Source organism: Sinohyriopsis cumingii, chromosome 1 (genome assembly GCF_028554795.1).
Source record: "Sinohyriopsis cumingii isolate HCF-2022 chromosome 1, ASM2855479v2, whole genome shotgun sequence".
NCBI classification, from domain to species: domain Eukaryota; kingdom Metazoa; phylum Mollusca; class Bivalvia; order Unionida; family Unionidae; genus Sinohyriopsis; species Sinohyriopsis cumingii.
This window is the reverse complement of record NC_142961.1, coordinates 86,810,746-86,828,448: the sequence shown is the minus strand read 5'-3', so window position 1 is coordinate 86,828,448 and position 17,703 is coordinate 86,810,746. Positions and strand designations below refer to the sequence as shown.

Here is a 17,703-nt window from a genome sequence, read left to right as displayed (position 1 = left end):
ATTAGAAATTCCCCAATAACAAGAACAATAACAATAAAACTAATCTTTTCAATCTAAATTTATTGCTTGCTTTACTTTGTTAAAGTGCTTTCAGTACTTTGATCTGAATGATGTTTGGTATTAGATTCAATGATGTTTGAAACATTAGGAATAAAACATACCTGAGAGATTTAAAGTTCTTGAGCAGAGATTCTCTGCTGTCTACACTTCCTACATTAGCTATGGCAAACTTGTGAAGTTCTGGAAAATGCTTGAAAGCCACCTTCTGTAAAATAAGAGAATAAAAACAAACCTACAACTCTGAATTGATGGTTCACAAGGCAATTTTATAGTTCTGGCAGTGCAATCAACATGCAAATAAGGAATTTTCATCCTGCACTGAAATGGGATTGCAAAAATAAAACAATAATACACCTTTTTCCTGAACTTTGAGATTTTATAGGCATGACTGATGCTGTCTTAACAGGATGGTATTGAATTCATAATCACATTGCAATATATTAATTACAAAGAAACAACAGATAGTTCTAATTTTGTTGAACACTGATTGAAAACACTGGTAAAATATATAAGATTGCAAACATGCGGCAAAAGATTATAAGATACTAAATGTTACTGCTGGTATCTGCTTTGAATAGACTACACCCGATGCAATTTGTGTCATATGTAAACAAACTATGACGTCATTTCAGTACACTCAATGCTGTATGTGTCATATGTATACAAACTATCATGTAATTTCTTTACACTCAATGCAATTTGTGTCATGTGTACACAAACTATCATGTCATTTCAGTACACACAATACAGTCTGTGTCATATGCACCCAAACTATTATATCATTTCTTTACACTCAATGTAATTTGTGTCATGTGTACACAAAGTATGTCATTTCTATACACTCAATGCAATATGTGTCATATGCACACAAAATTTAATGTCTTTTCTTTACACTCAAGACAATTTATGTCATATGTACACAAACTATCATGTCATTTCTTTATACACAAGGCAGCTTGTGTCATAATTTACACAAACTATCATGTTATCCCATTACACTCAATGCAGTTTGTGTCATATGTACACAAATTATCATATCATTTCATTATACTCAATGCAATTTGTGTCATATGTACACAAACTATCACGTTATTTCATTATACTGAAACAAAACTGAAGATACTTCTCTTACTCAAAAACTTGCCCACAAAGTGATCAAAGGGCAAGCACTACTGAGACCTCAGAAAATTAATAAAGCCATGGAAATCAACAATGGGGTAAGTGGATGAATACTCATTTAGTAATTGTACTGGTAATAATTGTAAACAGTTTTTTCTAAAGATGTTCTTAGCTTCTCTGTATAAATTACCTTTATTTCTAATATATCCAATCTCTGAAAGATCTTGTAAAACATTACATAGTTTCAACACATATCACATGTGTACCAGTCAACACTTTGAGTATTACATAACTGCTTGTTTTTGCTGTAGATTCAGAATAAAACAACATTCTTTACCTAGAGAAGCACAAAAAAACCAGAAACTCCGGGGTCAGGTGAAAAATTAAAAAGAAATCTCAAGCATCTGATGGCTCCAATGGGTACAGACCTGATGGAAGGTTCTTGGAGGGACAACTCTGTATGAAGCAGGTATCCTCCATTGATAATGAGTCAGCCATGACAGTGATCCAGTCATGAATGCATCAGACTTTAAAGTAACCTAATTCTGTCAGGCAAAGAACTGGTGATTGATCCCCTCCATACTGAGGTATGTCACCAGATGCAAGCTAATATCATCAGAACCATGTTTCCATAGATATGTTCCACTGAAGGCATTAAGAATGGCTTTCATTTCCAAGAACCTTCTCTTGTGGCATCTGCATGCCACTGACCATCACAAGTCCAGAATTATGTGTGCTTTCCAACAAGATAAACTGGCATTGTAATAGGTCCACCCCACACTGAGGAGGCTGAGGAACATTAAGAAACTTCCTTGCCTAAACAACACTTTCACTGATGCTTTCTCCATTGCATGAGCTACACTTTCAGTGTTTTGGGAAGAAAGATGCTAAGTTAATATGTGTTAAGAGTTCCATATCTAGACAGACAAAATGTTGAGAAAGGATAATATCCAACTTCCCAGTATTGATTATAAAAGAAGAAAACTGTTCAAGATGTGAACCAAAAACTTGCAGAATGTATTTGTGGTCTGTCATGCAGGAACGTTGCCATGTCTGCAGTGGATGTTCTGAGCTCTTTATGAAAGCTCAAGGGCTTAGACTGGGGCTGAATGAATGTGAATATGGAAGAATGTATTGGGCATGCCAAGACTGACTGCTTACTCACTGCATCTCTATCACTGGTCTCAGTTGCTGCTGGATATTGTAAAGAAAAGTTCTGTAGTAGAAGCCTTGTGTGTGAAGTACTATCTACACCACCCTTTACAAGCAGAAAACTATATTTTCTTGTTTTAAAATGTCCTCCTTCATGGGATCACTTAGGGGTTCCTTCTTAGAGAAGGAGTTTGGATAACAAAATCTAGCAACTCTCTGAAATGCTTCAGATCACCTATCATGTTCCAAGAATGATTACTCAAAATTGGATGAAAAGGGAGTATTCTGGCACCTCATGTATATCATCAGAGGGCATTGGTGATAAGTATATCACTGCCAAATGATGGAAGGTCTAGGGAAGAGGAAACTATTCCTTTTACTTCCTTCCGTGCCTGCCTGCACAAATAGGGGCATATGACTGTCTACAATTTGCTTAGCCAGGAAAGCAGAAAAAAACCTTGTGAATTCTCTGCTGATAATCATTTCTTCTCTTGTATGATCTCTAAAAAGGCCGTGCAGAAATAGAAGACTGCACTGAAAGTTAAAGGGTAACTATTGTCCCTCTTTAGAACTGAATGGGAGGGAGTCCATAGAAAAACAGCAATAATCATCAGCAGCATTTTAGGCTAGATGAAAAAAAATCATCAGAAGGCAAAATGTCAAGTAGGGAGGAAGTAAAAAACACAACATTCCTGTCAAGCTTTGACATGGAAGTAAAAAACGCAACATTCCTGTCAAGCTTAGACATGGAAGTAAAAAACACAACATTCCTGTCAAGCTTTGACATGGAAGTAAAAAACACAACATTCCTGTCAAGCTTTGACATGGAAGTAAAAAACACAACATTCCTGTCAAGCTTTGACATGGAAGTAAAAAACACAACATTCCTGTCAAGCTTTGACATGGAAGTAAAAAACACAACATTCCTGTCAAGCTTTGACATGGAAGTAAAAAACACAACATTCCTGTCAAGCTTTGACATGGAAGTAAAAAACGCAACATTCCTGTCAAGCTTTGACATGGAAGTAAAAAACACAACATTCTTGTCAAGCTTTGACATGGAAGTAAAAAACGCAACATTCCTGTCAAGCTTTGACATGGCATTAAACACTTGTCTGTGTACTTTATCAACATCTAGACAAGGTACGTGCCAATAAAATATCTCTATACATTACTTTTTACCAATGAGGCAATTGATTCACCATCATGCCCTTGTGTTACTGGGATTGTAAGTGCTTCAATAGATGCCTAGTAAATTTTTCAACCTTCAAAAATGGTGACAAAATTCTGAATGTCAAAATGTCATCATCATCTACAACCACCAAGGCCTTAACCTTGTAGGTTGAACTAACTGAAGGTGGAGGAAGGCATTCCGACAGAGACAACATTCTATGGATTTCCTCTATCACTGCTACAAACTAAATTTTGTCTGTTTCATTGTCAGATTAGCATATTCTGGAATTTCAAATCTCTTTCCCTAACATCAAATGCATGGATTGTCCTTCTGTACACCCAGAGTCATGGGATATAGCTTTCCATATGGGAAAGATGAAGAAATGTCATCAGCATGCATCAACACGTTGCACATTGGATATACCGATTGAAGTGATCACATTATGGAATGCTAGTCCAGTTTGGCTTGGTCAGCCAGAGCCATAAGCAATGCTAGTTCGCTATGAATTTCATAGGAATGTTGGTTGGCAGTCAGAATGGCGTATGAATGATGGTATATGCAGAGACAGGGTAAATGATACTTTTGCACTCTAATGTCTCATTGGCAAGGATAAGTTTGACAGTAAGCCATCATGTCTCATAGGCAGGGACAAGTCTGAATGTAAGCCATCACGCCTCATAGGCAGGGACAAGTCTGAATGTAAGCCATCATGCCTCATAGGCAGGGACAAGTCTAAATGTAAGCCATCATGCCTCATAGGCAGGGACAAGTCTGAATGTAAGCTATCATGCCTCATAGGCAGGGACAAGTCTCACTGTAAGCCATCATGCCTCATAGGCAGGGACAAGTCTCACTGTAAGTCATCATGCCTCATAGGCGGGGACAAGTCTGACTGTAAGCCGGTAAGCCATCATGCCTCATTGGCAGGGACAAGTCTGACTGCAAGCCATCATGCCTCATAGGCAGGGACAAGTCTGACTGTAAGCCGGTAAGCCATCATGCTTCATAGGCAGGGACAAGTCTGACTGTAAGCCATCATGCCTCATAGGCAGGGACAAGTCTGAATGTAAGCCATCATGCCTCATAGGCAGGGACAAGTCTGAATGTAAGCCATCATGCCTCATAGGCAGGGACAAATCTGACTGTAAGCCATCATGCTGGGCTTATCTCAAGTAGGATTATAATACGTAAACACCATTTCTACTCACTGACATATTGACAATAAAGCCTTTGGAGTCATAACTGAGTGGAATCGCCAGTGCTTTCTCCAGTATTCATGGATACAGTATATTATTTTTGCATGTGCATGTGGTGTGGACGGGGCATTTTGCCATCAGCAAAGAGACAAATCAACAATTCTACTATATTCACAGATACAGTATATTCCAGTGCTGTTCTGCATCTTTATTAGGGTTGGAGAGGGCATCTCAACATCAACCATGAGACTAATCAATGATTCTATTGTATTAATGGATACAACATGTTCTCATGAAGTATCTGCATGGCGGGTATGTGGTGGAGTGAGGTGGAGAGGACATCTCAACATCCCCCTTTAGATTAAGTAATGATTCAGATGTGAGGTGAGGTGTATGTTTAGCGTCTTGCTACAATGCATCAGAATGTGGTAAATTTTGTGACCCTTGAACTGTTTTTTTTTTGTTCAAAACAATGGACAAAGTATTTCTGACCAAAGTGCAGTTGTATGCATAGAAGCATCTCATGTCCATCCTTCACAACCTTATTTTGTTTATACTTCTTACACTTGGTGGGGTCCTGGGTGGTTGAGTAGTCTATGTTTACTTTACAGACCACAGACATCTCACTTCTGTCTGCACAAGTTCAAGTCTCAGGCTTGGCTTATGTGGGAATGTGAGAAAGCTTGCCAGTAGCTTCCCGTAGGTCAGTGGTTCTTTCCAGGGCTTTCCCTGGTTCTTTCTCCACAAATATACTGGTCACCATGTATAGCCTGTCATGTGATGAAAAATGGCAATAAACCCATAAACAGCAACAGTTTACACTTGGTTTACACATCTCCATACTGATGAGGAGGAACAAACAAGTGCAACAACATATGTAAATGGAAATGTAAACCACGTTATCAAAACATATTATGAGTGTAAAGTACAGCAACAAAAATATTTACCATAATTACATGTGACAATATCAAATATTACAATAATTGCAAAAATATATGAATTCATCAGAATTCACAAAAATGTTGTATGCAACATATAAAACATTTTGACCTGCAATACCACTGAAATTAAAAAATCGATGACGAAATTTAAGTGGATGATTAAATGGATTCTATAGAGGACATCTTTACTGCATTGGTACATTCTGGTATAATGGCAACCACATACCAGGTAAAAATGGGAATTAACTTGTAAGAGTTGCTTCCCTTTGTCTATAATACATACAGACAGAAGTGCGGGCTGAATTAGGAGGGAACAAAGATGTGTATCCTAATGTAATGTGATCAGGTAATGCATTTGTTGGAAAAACAATATTTGACAGCAGATCAGGATCATCTACCCAAATCTAAAAGCTCTTCAAACTAGGATGCTCCTGGGCAAATTTTGGTCAAAATGGGTTGGATGGTTTTTTGAGAAGTTTAAAACAGTAACTATTGATGACAAACAACACACAATGAACACAGAACCACGTCATTTAGCCTTATGGCCAGGTGAGCTAATAAATCATTCATTTAAAATCTGCTGCTGTAACAATACCTACCTTTTGGGCGAGGACCCTGACATAGTGAAGATCTATATTGTCATTTATGTGTAATGTCACTTTAACAAGAGTAAAAACTGTCTATAACAACACCTTTACAGTGAAGGCCTATCCTGTCATGGATTGTCAGGGCCACATTGAGCAGGGTATGAATGCCTGTAACTATGCCTACCTGGAGGGCCAGGACCCTGTCATAGTGAAGATCAATCCTGTCATGTACTGTCAATGCCTCTCCTGTCTGTTCATCTATCTCAAATTCTGCATACACTTTCAGCATATCCAGCAGCTGAAATTAGCAGTGAAAATTCATTGCAGATGATGGGTCTTTTTAAGTTCTTACAAATATGGTTCACACTGACATCAAGAAAACCTTAATAATTTAGGCTAACAGTGAGATATTTACTGTGTCCAGCTAATTATAATGTGGACAATTAATAATGATGTCAATGAAAAATTTAAAATTAATTGGACAATGATTAAATATTTACATAATCACCACATAAACATATCCAAGTTTGACTGTTTCAGTATTATTCTATGCTAGAGAAGAGACACTCTCTGTTAAGATGCGATGAATTGAAAGCTTATGACAAATACTGTGCAAAGATAGGAGTCATTATAAAGCTGCTTGAAGTAAGAGTGAATGAATTATTTTTTAAAGGATACCAATTTTATTTAATTTTGTGGTCTCTGTGTGTGTGAGTTGGATGTTTAATGTAGCTTTAAAAAAATTCAGTCATATCACTATGATGTCTGCAGTGTGGCAGTTTATAGTGATGTCTAGCACTGGGGCATCATGCCTCAGACATGTAGCATCATGTTCCACCCAGTCACATTATCCTGACACTAGACCAACCAGTCCTAACACTAACTTCTTAATGCTGAGCACTTAGCAAGGTAGCTGTTAGTACCATCTTTATAAGTCTTTGGTGTGACTCAGGCGGGGTTCGAACCTGCCATCTCCTGCATCCGAGGTGGATGCTCTAACTCTGTGGTTGCCTAAAAAACAAACTTAGAGATGCAAGAGACAAATCATCCCTCTGCAGAAAAGGAAAGCAGCCTTGTCCAATACATAAAATTAAGTAATAATGAAAATATCATTATCATACAATCCAGGCTACAGCCTCACCATATGATAAATTAGCATGCTATTATACTTAAAAAGTAACTATATTTGATTCAAATATAATTATAAATTAAGTTACTTATCAGAAGGTCAACAAATGTGACCAATAATTACACAGCTATAACCTCAGCAAATAATGTCACAAAATAAAGACTAGAAATCCAAAACTAATAAATATATATTGCATGTGTACCAGATAATCAAAGGGCCATAACTTAAAAGATGAAAGTCGTCATCATCCTAACTATCTCAGATCTTGTTAATACTGAGCTGAAAACCAAAACTGCATGAAATCCAATGATAACAAAATTAATTTAAGTGGATATGTATGTATTTACTTTGGAAAGTTCCTTACTCTGTCAAATGATTGCATCAAATGCGAACATTTAAACCCTTTCAGACTTCATCAATATAAAACTGCACACCAAACTGGTTAAAATCCCAATATTACCAGCAGAAATTGGAAAGGATTGGGGAGGGGGTAAAATCATGTTTCTATGAGAATACTTTTCCCAGTTACATTACTATTAGGAAAATAAATTCTGCAACCAATCCAGCCCTCCCTGAAATATGAAAATTGTTTCTCCATCTATAAATGATACAATGAGAAATAACTCTTACAGATTACCTCCCCTACACACTACCAGGCAAAACCTAAAACCTTGACTATTACCAGATTAAGCTTGAGCAAAACCAACAGCAGGATATTCACCTACCAGGAAAGGTGCAAAGGAGTGACCGCTATGTAATTAGGTATGTATTCTCAGAAAAACAAATTGATTTAAAATTTCTATGCAAAATAGATTACAAAACATTATGTATTTATACTCTTCTTGCAAAGGTGATCCATGCAGGGTTCTGCACCTAGCTATTGCCTTACTTGCAAGATTTCGTGGTGAATACAGTGAAAGTTATAAAGTGATGTCCAGGACTGAGATTGTGCTCTCATGAGAGGGCTTGGTAATGGTCTGGAAAGCTACCAGTGGCCCAACGAGATTCAGTTCTCTCTCTTTTGCATGGCTATGTTCCATAAACTGAAGCTTGTGAAAGTAGACTGGGCATGCCAGCCACTGACCGTTAAATTGAATCATTATTTCAAGGCCAGGCTCACTGAAACTGGTTGTGCTTCATGAGCCAGGTCATTCATGAGTTGTACTGTATTTCATGAGAGCTAAGACAAAGCTGATTTAACAAACCATTTTATCCATAAGACCAGCACTTGTTGGGTTATGCCTCTCTTTCCAGTCTTTATAAGCAGGAAAATCCTCTGATGGATGCTGCAGACATTCATCATGCACCTCAGTTAGCACCAGAGAGCATGAACAGGGTCCTGAAGCTTCACTTCTCTTGATGGATCAATTGAAGAGAGCAGGAAAATGGTTCTTGATTGATTGCCTGACAACCAGTTTTTCGAGACAAAACCAGGTTGTGTCGTTAGTACAACTAAGCCATCTGAACAAAACTGCTTTTGATCCCAAGACAGTGCACGCATATCACTCACCCTCATACGAAAGCTTGTGCTACAAAGAAGGAAGTTTTGTTTGGTAAAGCTTCAGTAAAGTCAAAGATAAGGATTCAAACTTGGTGAACTTAAGCCTTGTCAAGACCCAAGAAAGGTTTCATTTAGAGAACAAGGTAAGCAAGTGGAGCCTGAAAAGGTCAAGATTGGCTAACAGGTTGGAAAGAGCTTTGTTGTGACAAATACTATCTTATCCAGGATGTCTGAACATGTTGGAAATCATGGAACAATAGCCATCATTCATGATTGGCGCTAAAATTTTGAACTCAATGAGGAAAATTAAGAATTTAGCCAACTAAAGAATGTCGTTAACCTATGCATGTTGGTAAAAACATGCTTTCAAATTAGAGGGTCATGTAGCTGTCAAGATCCTCTCCACAACTGAAGTGCAGAATGTCCATCATATTCTGGATTAGTTTTATTATTAAGACTGCTGGGGGAGGAATATACCCACATCCTTTCCCAGCTGATTGACAGGGCATCAAAAGCCCAGGCCTCCAAGTCCAAGAATGGAGAAATGATAGTAGGCACTTTGTTTTTCCACACTGTCACAAATAGGTCTAATATCAGTCAATCCCATAAAGCACAAACACAATGAAAGACAGATGTATGGAAAGACTACTCTATATGAAGCAGTTGGCCTCACCCTGATAATGAAACAGTGGGGTCACTGAGTCTGCCTGGGAATGTGTCAGACTTGTAAATGGTACTGAGCACATCAACAAAGGAACACAGAATTTGGGTGATTTTGTCTGCCTGAACAGGTTGTTCAACATCACTGAGATGCCCAACATCATCAAAACTGTCATTTAAGCATGTAAGGAATTGTGAATGGTTTTCATTTCTAAGAGACTGATGAGAAAAGCTTGTTATTTACTGATCACTTGCTGCTGACCATCAAGAAGCATGGTAGGAAGTGTTCATACCAACCCAACCAATTAGTATTCATACAGACTGTGACTTCTGGGGTGGGGGGTGCCTTTCAAAGGTATTCCTGCACTAGCCAATCCCTGTCTTGCAACTGAAGCAAGAAGTCACTGATTTTGGTTGAGATCATAATCTGGTGATCCCAAGATCTGGCACCACTTTGCCTGAAAGACCATCTGCAGAGGATTCATTAAATGGCAGCTGAGACAGAGTCTGTCTGTCATTGCAATGCATTCCAAAGAGTTCAAGAAATTCCCTCACCACAATGTACATTCTGGCATAAATTGTCTCCAATGTTGTCTATGCATCTGGACAGAAAACAAATCAGGTTGAGACAAGTTAGAAGTTCCATACCTGGATGAATACAATACTGAGATGGGACAAGGACCAACTTGTCTGCATTGACTAACCACTGTAAACAGCAAAGGACAGATAGAAGATTGTTCCTATTCTGAAAAATATTAAACTTGCATGTTTTTGCAGAATATGATCCATGTTCACAGCAGTTGCATGGAGAAGGACTTCTTGAAGGTAGCTGAATACGGCACAGTCTAATTTCTTAATGAAGGCCCATACGTTATGATTGAGAATGAATGTACAGAATGGTTAACTGAAGAAAAAGAACTTGCAAGATACTGTGTGTATGGATATATAAAAATACAAATCAGACAGGCAGACTGATTGTATATTTGTTGTGCCACATTGACAGTCATACGGAGCTTGCCACCTTAAATTTCATTTTCAGACACACAATCAACTGCTTCCTCAAGTCTATGACTGGTATCAATTTTCCTTTGGCTGTCATGGCCAGAAAACGTCTTAAGTAAAAGCCAGGGAGTCCAGTTTCTATACTAACTCCACTGCCCACTTTATGAGCAGAGACTCTATCCCCTTCTTGTCCACTAATAAGTGGGATGACGAAAGGAGTGGGGGCTTTATAAAGACAACTGCAGCAACTCAAAAATGACCTGCATCATTCAATCATTTATCAGAAAGCAGCTGATTCATGTCTGGCAAGAAAGAAGTTCCATGCCTATAGGAGGGTCAGTCACTGGAAGGTGGGAGGGACAACAAGTCCTTGTCTGTTGATGGAAAACTCAGGGGAAGAGATACTGTTTCTCCTCCCCCTCCTACCATTCCTGCAAGCTTATAACCATCTATAATTTGCTTAGCCATGCAAAGGCTCCTGCTGCTGAGATGCACTCCTGTGGTCTTTTTGCTAAGGATTATCCCTTCTCAGGCACGACCATTGACAAGATCAGTGTGGCTGGGCTTGCAAGAAGAACTGAAGTGGAAATTCCTGTACAGCCTGCTTTCTAACCTCCCCAATATGGCCTCCAAACAAAAGCAGGAAAGTGATAGGGACACAATACAGTGTTACCTCATAGTGAGCTCTGAATGAAGATCGTAAATGAGTACCTCTTCTCATCAAATCTAGACTTCAGGAAACTGTTACAGCATTTATCATCATACAGTGAGTTGCCCTGTCGACTACTCTGGCATCTGGCACACTGATTTCCAAACCATGCTCACTCCCTGTCTTCTCAGCTAGATGAAAGATAGATAGCCAAGCAGCAACAAAGTGGACATAACATTCCTCACTAACAATGATGTGGCATAAAACAGCATGAGGATGTGGGTCTGAGGCAGGTGAGCCTTGCCTGTTGACATTTAAAGGTCAACAGCAAATATATGAATAAATTGACTAAAAAATTAACAACCTTGTATATTCATGGTACATCAACCATTTGGCCTACTAAACTACTCAATGTTTTTGGCAGATGCTATCAGAACTGTTAGAAAAGAAACCTTATTCTTCCATTTACAGTCTTTATGAGGTATTCCACTAATATTCTCAAAAACACAATAACTGCTGGTGGAAATATTTCGTGTTTTGAATTATGACAAAGGAACAATTTAGGTACTAAAAGAACTAGCAACTATACCTCTGTAAACAGTTTTCCTTCTGGACGTTTGGCTAAAGCAGACAGATGCGAGATAACTACTACATGACAGTCCTCCATAAGGGCATGGAAGAACCGGCGAGTTGGCAACTGAGATTCAATGTCTATCAACAGCTCTAAGAACCTCTCACAGTATGAGACAGCGCTGGGATCGACTTTTCCTGTAAAATTGTATATATATAAACAATGAAATGCTCAAGAGCTTCAATGGTGACCTGTCATTTTAATCCCTAATATGAATATTTCTTCAGGAATATTTTCCAATCTGCAAAATAGATGAAATAATATGCATGCATGTTTAAAGATTGGTGGGAGATTGTCTGAACTAGTGGCCAAATAACATGCTTGATTACTTTATTTACCCGACAAGGGCTCATTAGAAAATTTCCAATTCAGAATCTTGTCCTCAGTTAAGTCTCCACCAATTATATACTGGAATTTAATGTAATAATTCCTTCTCTCTTTGAATTAGTTTCTTTCCAAACTATTAATTCACAGATATCAAGATAATTAATTTTCTTTTTGCAACTCAACTTTAATGTATCAAAATTAGTCTATCAGCAATGAATCTGCAAAGAAAAAAATGCAGATAACACAAAAAAACTTTGAAATTTTCAACCATTTAAATTTCTTGTTTTAAAAGAAATGAATTTCCATCTAAAATATTTTATTGCCCTTGACAATTCTGGTGATCACTAGCATCAACAAAGCAAGCCTAGCATTTGCAAGGTAGGTCATTAATAGCAATCTTGCAACATGCAAGTACATCCAAGTACAGCTGTCCAATGATACAGGTATCACAACAGTTGATTCCACACAGAATTGCAAATGATATCAATGTCAGTTTCTCATTGGATTTTCATGTAAGCATCTCAATATGTCACTAAAAGTACCAAATTTGTTTCGTGTATAAATCATTTAATCATAATCCATACTGACAGTGTAACACCATTCATTCAATACATGCTAAAAAATTTTTTTTAGTCTGTTTTTATATAATTCACCATGTTTGTCCCAAATGTTGGAAGAGTACATATTTGATACAGCAAATAAATCGAACAAATGCAACTTACGGCCGAATAGGAAAGCTGCTAACCCCTTAATAAACAAATCAACTCTTCCAGTCATTGCCGCATCAAAATTTTTTTAAGTAAACTGACCTCTCTGTTTTAGCATGTATTTAATCAGATGATTTGAGCTCTATATCAATTCGCATGGTGTTGAAATACTTTGTCCACAAAATGAATTAGTTACTTTTAGCAACATTTAATGATGCTAACCTGAAAATTCACTCAGCTACAGATGCTGATATCACTAACAAATGTCAATAAACAATACAAATTAAATGTACATATATTTGATGTAAGCTTTAATCCATGAGTTGTTAGGCCCATCTATTCCATTATTTTCTAACTGCAAATACCTTTGATTCTTATTACAAATGAAAGTAGGCTTTTACCATCTCATGGGTCAACTAGTTCTATGATCTCCAGAATTTAGGTTCAATATTCAGAAATTGTGAAACTCTGTGGTAAATTTTCAGGTCTATCAAGATAGTTACCTGTGGCAGGAACTGACTGAAGAACACTAAGGAACTTCTGTAACAACTTGTGCAAGAATTCTCGCTCAAATCTCAATTTCTCTTGGACATCTGCAGGTAATTTACTGTCATTTTTCTTGATCAGATTGTAAAATTTTCTGTATTTAGGATTTCCTTTGAATAGCTCCTCTCTTCTTCCCTACAATAAATAAAATGGAAGCTGACGAACAGAATAGTTGGCAACTTCAAATTACGATCTTCTGAAGGCTTGCAAAAGTTGTATTCATTCACCTATTATGTCTAAGATGTGTTTGTAAGATTTAGATTCTTAATGTACCATTAACAACTTTAGTCACCTCACTATCATATCTACAGTGTGACAGTTTAAAGTGATTTTGAGCACTGAGACATGATGCAGCAGACATGTAGCATCACGTTCCACCCAGTCACATTATCCTGACACCAAGCCAACCAGTCCTAACACTAACCTCTTAATGCTGAGTGCCAATTTTTAAGTAAGGCAGCTGCTAGTATCATTTCTGTCTTTGGTATAACTCTGCCAGAGTTTGAACCCACTACCTCCCTTATCCAATGTGGATGCTCTAATCATTTAGGCCACTGGAATGGTCTATATCTAGGATCATAGATAATCTCAAATGGCACAAGAATTTCTGAAATAGTCACAGATTTTTGCCTTAAAATGTTTTGCTTTCAGAGCGCAAGAAAAGAACTAAATAAATCTCCATAGTTTGGAATGAATTGCAAAACATTTATGTGTATCTTGTGAAGGAAAATAAAGCACAAACGTATGATAATCAGACTGAGCCTTAATTATCAAGACATTCACATCTTTTAGAATGCATCAAATGAGTTAATGACCAAGACTCATTCAGAGCATGTTTGATTATAGAGTCTGTTTGAGTGTTTTCACAGTAATCAGGTACTAGCATTTCAAATGTACATGGTGCATCCAGAAATTGTGGCAACTGCATTGTATATATTGATCATATGCACCATTATAAAACACTTTGCTAATGGTAAAACACTGACAACTCTGGACCAAATGTTTAAAATGAATAGTAATTTTAATGCATCAACATTTTTTTATGCATTTTTGGTAAATCTGTTTGCAAAGATGGTTTCTTCTATGGGAGTTTCCATTCTGAATTTTCCTCTAATAAAAAATCCAGTCTTTACTCATTAATTACCATTTTATTAAAATAACTCCACTCTTTCTCTGAAATGTGTCTTTTAAACTAATTCCTATTTAATTTTATGGAATGTTTGCAACTGGCTTTTGTAAGAAATTGTTTCATCATTTAAAATGACTTCACACAGTGAAAGTCAGATGACTACAGGACACGACTTTAATCCCCAAATTTGTAGTTTCACATTAAGTGACAGTTTTAAATGCCTTTGGTGCTTTTAGTAACAAATAGCACAATCACAGGATCAAGGTCTGAAAAGTTCTCAAGATCAAGGTTCAGGAATCCAAATTTTAAATTTGCAGCCCAACCAATTTCTACATAAATAATGTTTGTCAGATTCAGCATATATCTGTTATTACCTAATATAAACAAATATCTATACCTTTCTTGTTTTTTATCTTTCAAAAAAGCAATTTAATTTTCAAATGCAGTTTACAAAAGACCAGTCTCTTATACCTTGTAAGTCAGGCAAACAAATCTTTCAAAAAGTGATCCATTTTGCTATGAGAAGTAATGTGCCATAACAAAATAATATTGTCTCATGTAAATACTCACAGTTGATCAAATGCTCATAAAAGCACAATATGTGAAACAAACACTCCATGTTAGGAAATTTGATTGGACATATAAGTGGAAAGTTATCCAATAAGTCATCATAAGACCCAAAAGCCTTTCTTAAAAATCAGCAAATAAAGATGACAAGAGTACAAGTGCACCTGCAAAAAGACTGAATCATAACAACAAGCCCAATTAGCAGTTGAGCAAAGATAGAAATGTGAATAATTGAAACATACATGCAATTTTCTCCTCCATTGGAATTAAAAATAGCCCTGAGTTGAATATGATTCAAAAATTAGATGTTCAATAAATATTGTAGAAAACTTTTTCACCTATCTGATAAAACATGCTTTCGCAAGGAACACTTCAAACAAAAACAGTGACTCAATCTGAGTACAAAGCATATGATGGGACATAAAATGTCTGACTATACAACCAATTCTCTTTGCAACCTTTGCAAATTTCAGTTGTGAATAAAGTGTAAATGTGACTGAACACATGAAACAACTCTAATATGCTTGTCAAAGTTTTATGTGTTTGATGGAATGACACTGATTTTCTAAATTTGGAATTTAAGTGAAAATACTAGGAGTGAAAGGTGTGTGCACTTTAACAAGGTAAAGAATATAAATAAAAAATAAAATTTTATTTTCTGGTCTTTATACACTAGATTATCACTGTTCACACACTTCAACTAAAACACACAAATTTAAGAACATGCATAAACAATGAGAACTTATTCTAACCATGCCCCTCTGAGGCTGAACCATGACCCCTCCCTGTGAAACGTTATAAACAATTTTTACTGTACTATAAAATATCATTTACTAAATAAAGCTTGCAGAAAAGATAGAGTACTGTGATGAACTGCAAGTACTATAGACAATAGGGCAAGCAATTAAGATAATGCCAATTAACTCATTGCATGCTGATGTTGGTTCTTTTAAATCCAAAATATACATCCACAATAATGATACATGAAATTTAAAACAAAACAGATGGAGTAAACATCCCTTAGGTAAAAAAACTTTCATGGATTACTAAAACTGATGAAAAGGCACATATTGGAATATATATGTTAGGTCTCATGTGAAAGCATTCTGACCAGACACAAACAAAAGTAACTGAGGATTAATGGAATTTTTTACCCATCCTTCTATCCTAGATGAAACCACTCTCATATGATATTCATCTTGGCAAACAGACAATATTTTGGCACTTTTGATGCTAAAACAAGATACAGCGAACATATTTCTCAGCTTGGGAAGACAGTATTTATGAGGAAGTGGATGTGCACTCAACATATGTGTGTGGATGGATAACATAGCTTTAGAAGAAATAGTGGTAATTAAGAAAATTAAATTGCAGAAATGAAAGTGGGACAGAGGGAGAGATGGAATCAAAAGATTTTCTATGAAACACAAAGGACAATAATCCTCTGCAATTTTTTAAAAGAACTGAGGTGAGAACTTACTGCTAGGAGGTTCATCCAAATGGGCAGGGACACCAACCTCTGAACCTGCTCTCTAATCAAGTCCATCTCCTGTAGAGAAATGTAATTTACCATCCATTAGTGTCTGAACATTATCTCCTGTAGAAAAATGTAATTTACCATCTGTTAGTGTCAGAACATTATCTCCTGCAGAGAAATGTAATTTACCATCTCTAAGTGTCATAATATTATCTCCTGTAGAGAAATGTAATTTACCATCTGTTAGTGTCAGAACACTCTCTCATGTAAAAAAATTTTATTTATCCAACAACACTCACCTTTTGTAGCATCATGTCAGACAACAATTAGATTACCATATGTGACATATGATATACAGCCTGGCATTTAAGTCTTCTAAGTAGTTAACTGAAATTCGTGTGCTGAAAAAACTACTTTTCTTCTTTCAGTCAGTGACATTGACCTTTTGACATCAATGGGTTGCTTCTTATCCCATGCTCATGCCATTTACAATGTTTGGTCCATGTTAGTGATGTAGAACTAATATTATTCTGCAGAAATCTTTTCTTCTTTAATCACAACAGACTGCCAACCCTGATGAGTCCATCTCAGTAAGGCAGTTGATTTTTTTCCGTTAAGATTGACCAATTTAACGGTGTGTGTGTGCGTGATTTGGATTTTTAACATAGCTTTAACAATTTTTCATTCATAGCACTACAATGTCTGCAGTGTGACAGTTTATAGTGATGTCTAGCACTGAGGCATCATGCCGCAGACATGTAGCATGATGTCCCACCCAGTCACATTATCCTGACACCAGGCAGACCAGTCCTAACACTAACCTTTTGATGCAGAGTGCCAAGCAAGGCAGTTGTTTATACAGATGCTTCGCATGAACAAACAGGTGCAGTTTAAAGTGTCTGAGGTGCTGCTGTAAAGTTAGTCTGGCTCCCTGACTAATTTCACTAATTCTAAGAAAAAATATTTCATTACATCCCCATGCTTCATGATAAAATTTGGGATATAAAATAATCACCTTTAAAAATCAAAAAATGTTAACATTGTTTTTTAATATAGCTCTGATATTGTGTCTAATAACACAAAGCTGTATTTAATGGACTATATCAGTGATGTGTTCATTTCATAGAATCTGTTCTATAAATAACATTG

The 17,703-nt window shown here is 36.7% G+C and overlaps 1 protein-coding gene across 1 annotated transcript in view; it reads right to left on the bottom strand.

Annotated features, from left to right (window-relative positions):
* LOC149807289 (RNA helicase aquarius-like) overlaps window positions 1-17,703 on the bottom strand; it is a 141,861-nt gene that overhangs the window by 98,640 nt on the left and 25,518 nt on the right. Inside the window, exons 8-12 of the mRNA XM_089964880.1 lie at window positions 16,558-16,626; window positions 13,339-13,516; window positions 11,760-11,938; window positions 6,414-6,527; window positions 162-265 (exon numbers count right to left, since the gene is read on the bottom strand). Coding sequence (XP_089821006.1) covers window positions 162-265; window positions 6,414-6,527; window positions 11,760-11,938; window positions 13,339-13,516; window positions 16,558-16,626 — 644 coding nt within the window. The remainder of the gene's footprint in view (window positions 1-161; window positions 266-6,413; window positions 6,528-11,759; window positions 11,939-13,338; window positions 13,517-16,557; window positions 16,627-17,703) is intronic.